General features: G+C 59.9%; 1 protein-coding gene across 1 annotated transcript in view; it reads right to left on the bottom strand.

The window, feature by feature from the left end:
* Window positions 1-4,627, bottom strand: part of LOC137316209 (voltage-dependent calcium channel gamma-8 subunit-like) — an 8,760-nt gene extending 4,133 nt beyond the window's left edge. Inside the window, exons 1-2 of the mRNA XM_067980343.1 lie at window positions 4,546-4,627; window positions 1,151-1,291 (exon numbers count right to left, since the gene is read on the bottom strand). Coding sequence (XP_067836444.1) covers window positions 1,151-1,291; window positions 4,546-4,627 — 223 coding nt within the window. The remainder of the gene's footprint in view (window positions 1-1,150; window positions 1,292-4,545) is intronic.
* Between the last annotated feature and the right edge of the window lie 1,348 nt (window positions 4,628-5,975).

Here is a 5,975-nt window from a genome sequence, read left to right as displayed (position 1 = left end):
CCTCCTGTTCCTATAGTAACAGGCTCGAGGGGGCTGAATGGGCCTCCTCCTGTTCCTATAGTAACAGGCTCGAGGGGGCTGAATGGGCCTCCTCCTGTTTCTATAGTAACAGGCTCGAGGGGCTGAATGGGCCTCCTCCTGTTCCTATGGCAACAGGCTCGAGGGGCTGAATGGCCTCCTCCTGTTCCTATGGCAACAGGCTCGAGGGGCTGAATGGCCTCCTCCTGTTCCTATGGTAACAGGCTCGAGGGGCTGAATGGGCCTCCTCTTGTTCCTATGGTAACAGGCTCGAGGGGCTGAATGGCCTCCTCCTGTTCCTATGGCAACAGGCTCGAGGGGCTGAATGGCCTCCTCCTGTTCCTATGGCAACAGGCTCGAGGGGCTGAATGGCCTCCTCCTGTTCCTATGGTAACAGGCTCGAGGGGCTGAATGGGCCTCCTCTTGTTCCTATGGTAACAGGCTCGAGGGGCTGAATGGCCTCCTCCTGTTCCTATGGCAACAGGCTCGAGGGGCTGAATGGCCTCCTCCTGTTCCTATGGTAACAGGCTCGAGGGGCTGAATGGGCCTCCTCCTGTTCCTATGGTAACAGGCTCGAGGGGCTGAATGGGCCTCCTCCTGTTCCTATAGTAACAGGCTCGAGGGGCTGAATGGGCCTCCTCCTGTTCCTATAGTAACAGGCTCGAGGGGCTGAATGGGCCTCCTCCTGTTCCTATAGTAACAGGCTCGAGGGGCTGAATGGGCCTCCTCCTGTTCCAAAAGTAACAGACTCGAGGGGCTGAATGGGCCTCCTCCTGTTCCTATAGTAACAGGCTCGAGGGGCTGAATGGGCCTCCTCCTGTTCCTATAGTAACAGGCTCGAGGGGCTGAACGGGCCTCCTCCTGTTCCTATAGTAACAGGCTCGAGGGGCAGAATGGCCTCCTCCTGTTCCTATAGTAACAGGCTCGAGGGGCTGAATGGGCCTCCTCCTGTTCCTATAGTAACAGGCCCGAGGGGGCTGAATGGGCCTCCTCCTGTTCCTATAGTAACAGGCTCGAGGGGCTGAATGGCCTCCTCCTGTTCCTGCAACTCCTGTCGCCTACCCCCTCGAGCTAGCCCGCTCCCCTGCGAGTGTCTCGGCCAAGGGAGACTCCCCAAAAAGACCCTGCTTACCTGCAGCGACAAACAGAATCCCCGATCCCAGGATGATGTTGCGTCTGGACTTGTAGACTCGGCTGGCCACGATACAAAGTCCCCCCACGAGGAGCAAGATGGCGCTGAGGATGGGGAAGATGCTGGAGGCCCGCACTATCCCTGCAGGAGAGGACGTGCGGACGGTTAGAGAGGGCCGCCAGTTCCCAAGAGCGAGGGGGAACGGGACTGAGGGGAGAGATCTCTCGGAGAGAGAGAGGGGGGGGGCACAGGGGGGCGATGGGGTGAATGGGGAAAGGGGGGAATGGGACTGAGGGGAGAGATCTTTCAGAGAGAGAGGGGGGCACAGGGGGTGATGGGGTGAATGGGGAAAGGGGGAATGGGACTGAGGGGGGAGATCTTTCAGAGGGGGGCACTGGGGGAGATGGGGAGATGGGACTGAAAGGGAGAGATCTTTCCGAGAGAGGGGGGCACAGGGGGAGATGGGGTGAATGGGAGAGATCTTTCAGAGAGAGAGGGGGCACAGGGGGCGATGGGGTGAATGGGGAAAGGGGGAATGGGACTGAGGGGAGAGATCTTTCAGAGAGAGGGGGGCACAGGGGGCAATGGGGAAAGGGGGAATGGGACTGAGGGGAGAGATCATTCAGAGGGGGCACAGGGGGTAAAGGGGTGAATGGGGAAAGGGGGAATGGGACTGAGGGGAGAGATCTTTCAGAGAGGGGGGGCACAGGGGGGCGATGGGGTGAATGGGGAAAGGGGGAATGGGACTGAGGGGAGAGATCTTTCAGAGAGAGGGGGGGGCACAGGGGGCGATGGGGTGAATGGGACTGAGGGGAGAGATCTTTCGGAGAGAGGGGGGGCACAGGGGGCGATGGGGTGAATGGGGAAAGGGAATGGGACTGAGGGGAGAGATCTTTCGGAGAGAGGGGGGGCACAGGGGGCGATGGGGTGAATGGGGAAAGGGGGAATGGGACTGAGGGGGGAGATCGTTCAGAGAGAGGGGGCACAGGGGGCGATGGGGTGAATGGGGAAAGGGGGAATGGGACTGAGGGGAGAGATCTTCCAGAGAGAGAGGGGGGGGCACAGGGGAGCGATGGGGTGAATGGGGAAAGGGGGAATGGGAGTGAGGGGAGAGATCTTCCAGAGAGAGAGGGGGGCACAGGGGTCGATGGGGTGAATGGGGAAAGGGGGAATGGGAGTGAGGGGAGAGATCTTTCAGAGAGAGGGGGCACAGGGGGCGATGGGGTGAATGGGGAAAGGGGGAATGGGACTGGGGGAGAGATCTTTCAGAGAGAGGGGGCACAGGGGGCGATGGGGTGAATGGGGAAAGGGGGAATGGGACTGAGGGGAGAGATCTTTCAGAGAGAGGGGGGCACAGGGGGCGATGGGGTGAATGGGGGAATGGGAATGGGACTGAGGGGAGAGATCGTTCAGAGAGAGAGAGGGGGGACAGGGGGTGATGGGGTGAATGGGGAAAGGGGGAATGGGACTGAGGGGAGAGATCTTTCAGAGAGAGGGGGGGGGGCACAGGGGGTGATGGGGTGAATGGGGAAAGGGGGAATGGGACAGGGGGAGAGATCTTTCAGAGAGAGGGGGGGGCACAGGGGGGCGATGGGGTGAATGGGGAAAGGGGGAATGGGACTGAGGGGAGAGATCTTTCAGAGAGAGAGAGGGGGCACAGGGGGCGATGGGGTGAATGGGGAAAGGGGGAATGGGACTGAGGGGAGAGATCTTTCAGAGAGAGAGAGGGGGGCACAGGGGGCGATGGGGTGAATGGGGAAAGGGGGAATGGGACTGGGGGAGAGATCGTTCAGAGGGGGCACAGGGGGGCGATGGGGTGAATGGGGAAAGGGGGAATGGGACTGAGGGGAGAGATCTTTCAGAGAGAGAGAGGGGACACAGGGTCGATGGGGTGAATGGGGAAAGGGGGAATGGGACTGAGGGGGGAGATCTTTCAGAGAGAGAGGGGGCACAGGGGGCGATGGGGTGAATGGAGAAAGGGGGAATGGGACTGAGGGGGAGAGATCTTTCAGAGAGAGAGAGGGGGGGGCACAGGGGGGCGATGGGGTGAATGGGGAAAGGGGGAATGGGACTGAGGGGAAAGATCATTCAGAGGGGGCACAGGGGGTAAAGGGGTGAATGGGGAAAGGGGGAATGGGAGTGAGGGGAGAGATCTTTCAGAGAGAGGGGGCACAGGGGGCGATGGGGTGAATGGGGAAAGGGGGAATGGGACTGAGGGGGAGAGATCTTTCAGAGAGAGAGAGGGGGGGCACAGGGGGGCGATGGGGTGAATGGGGAAAGGGGGAATGGGACTGAGGGGAGAGATCTTTCAGAGAGAGAGGGGGGCACAGGGGGGCGATGGGGTGAATGGGGAAAGGGGGAATGGGACTGAGGGGAGAGATCTTTCAGAGAGAGAGGGGGGCACAGGGGGCGATGGGGTGAATGGGGAAAGGGGGAATGGGACTGAGGGGAGAGATCTTTTAGAGAGAGAGGGGGCACAGGGGGCGATGGGGTGAATGGGGAAAGGGGGAATGGGACTGAGGGGAGAGATCTTTCAGAGAGAGAGGGGGGCACAGGGGGGCGATGGGGTGAATGGGGAAAGGGGGAATGGGACTGAGGGGAGAGATCTTTCAGAGAGAGAGGGGGCACAGGGGGCGATGGGGTGAATGGGGAAAGGGGGAATGGGACTGAGGGGAGAGATCTTTCAGAGAGAGGGGGGGCACAGGGGGCAATGGGGTGAATGGGGAAAGGGGGAATGGGACTGAGGGGAGAGATCTTTCAGAGAGAGGGGGGGCAGGGGTCGATGGGGTGAATGGGGAAAGGGGGAATGGGACTGGGGGAGAGATCTCTCGGAGAGAGGGGTGGCGCACAGGGGGGCGATGGGGTGAATGGGGAAAGGGGGGAATGGGACTGAGGGGAGAGATCTTTCAGAGAGAGGGGGCACAGGGGGTAAAGGGGTGAATGGGGAAAGGGGGAATGGGACTGAGGGGGGAGATCGTTCAGAGAGAGGGGGCACAGGGGGTAAAGGGGTGAATGGGGAAAGGGGGGAATGGGACTGAGGGGAGAGATCTTTCAGAGAGAGAGGGGGGCACAGGGGGCGATGGGGTGAATGGGGAAAGGGGGAATGGGACTGAGGGGAGAGATCTTTCAGAGAGAGGGGGCACAGGGGGTAAAGGGGTGAATGGGGAAAGGGGGAATGGGACTGAGGGGGGAGATCGTTCAGAGAGAGGGGGCACAGGGGGCGATGGGGTGAATGGGGAAAGGGGGAATGGGATTGAGGGGAGATCTTTCAGAGAGAGAGAGGGGGCACAGGGGGCGATGGGGTGAATGGGGAAAGGGGGAATGGGACTGAGGGGAGAGATCGTTCAGAGAGAAGGGGGCACAGGGGGTAAAGGGGTGAATGGGCAAACACTTACTCAGGAGGTACTCTGCGCTGTCATGGTCATAATCAGTATCCTCGGGGAAATGATTTATCTTCTGACAGATGCCTCGTCTCATTCCTGAAACGAAATATCAATAATCGCATTGGTCTTTTCTCCCTCCTGACAACGCCTCTTCCCCAGCCTCTCCCTGCGGTGAACCGTTCCCTGCTCCGACAGCCCCCCGTGTGTGGCAATCCCTCCTCGCCCCCCTCTCCGGCCCTCCCCGCCCCCTCATCACTCCCTCGCCGACCACCAGGAAAGGAATCGTTCTCCGTTTGCTCGCGGCAGTTTCGAATAAACTCGATTCGATCTCCCCTTAGCCTGTTCCCCGCTCCAGCAGGATCGGTCCCAACTTTCACCGCGGATGTCTGCAAGGGACTGGTACGGGACGGTCAGTCTGCGTCTGGGTGTCTGCTCCTGCAGGCACGGGGCACGGCACGCAGCGGGTCGAAGGGAAGGAGTCACACACACACGTACACACACATTGCAGGAAGGATGTGACCGCACGAGAGAGGGCGCAGAGGAGATTTACGAGGATGTTGCCAGGACTGGAGAATTTTAGCGATGAGGAGAGATAGGATAGGCCTGGGGTTGTTCTCCTCGGAACAGAGGAGGCTGAGGGGAGATTGAATTGAGGTGTATAAAATTATGAGGGGCCGAGATAGAGTGGGTAGGGAGGACCTATTACCCTGAGCAGAGAGGTCAATAACGAGGGGGGGCCCGGATTTAAAGTGATTGGGAGAAGGATTCAAGGGGAGCTGAGGAGAAATTTTGTCACCCAGAGGGTGGTGGGGGTCTGGAACTCGCTGCCCGAGAGGGTGGGAGAGGCAGAGACCCTCAACTCATTTAAAAATACCCGAAGAGCCGTCACCTGCAGGGCTACGGACCGAGTGCGGGAAAGTGGGACGAGGCTGGGTGGCTCGTTTCTCGGCCGGCCCGGAGACGATGGGCAGAGTGGCCTCCTTCTGCGGCCGTAGGTTTCCCACGATGCCGTGACTCTACGACACACTGATTAAGGGGAGGGTTACCCCGATGGTCCCAGGGGTCTTTCTCCTAAGAGGGGAGAAGGTTCAGGGGAAGATTTAATCGAGGGGCTCGAGTCCGAGAGTATATCCATCTACCTCCGACAGTGCGGCACTCCCTCAGTACTGGCACCGGGGGAGTGTGGGCCTGGATTATGGGGCTCGAGTCCTAGAGTATATCCATCTACCTCCGACAGTGCAGCACTCCCTCAGTACTGGGACCGGGGAGCGTGGGCCTGGATTATGGGGCTCGAGTCCTAGAGTATATCCATCTACCTCCGACAGTGCAGCACTCCCTCAGTACTGGCACCGGGGGAGTGTGGGCCTGGATTATGGGCTCGAGTCCTAGAGTATATCCATCTACCTCCGACAGTGCGGCACTCCCTCAGTACTGGCACCGGG

This window comes from Heptranchias perlo, unplaced genomic scaffold, assembly GCF_035084215.1.
Source record: "Heptranchias perlo isolate sHepPer1 unplaced genomic scaffold, sHepPer1.hap1 HAP1_SCAFFOLD_571, whole genome shotgun sequence".
Lineage (NCBI taxonomy): Eukaryota > Metazoa > Chordata > Chondrichthyes > Hexanchiformes > Hexanchidae > Heptranchias > Heptranchias perlo.
Note: the sequence above shows the minus strand (reverse complement) of the source record. Positions and strands in the feature narration are given on the sequence as shown.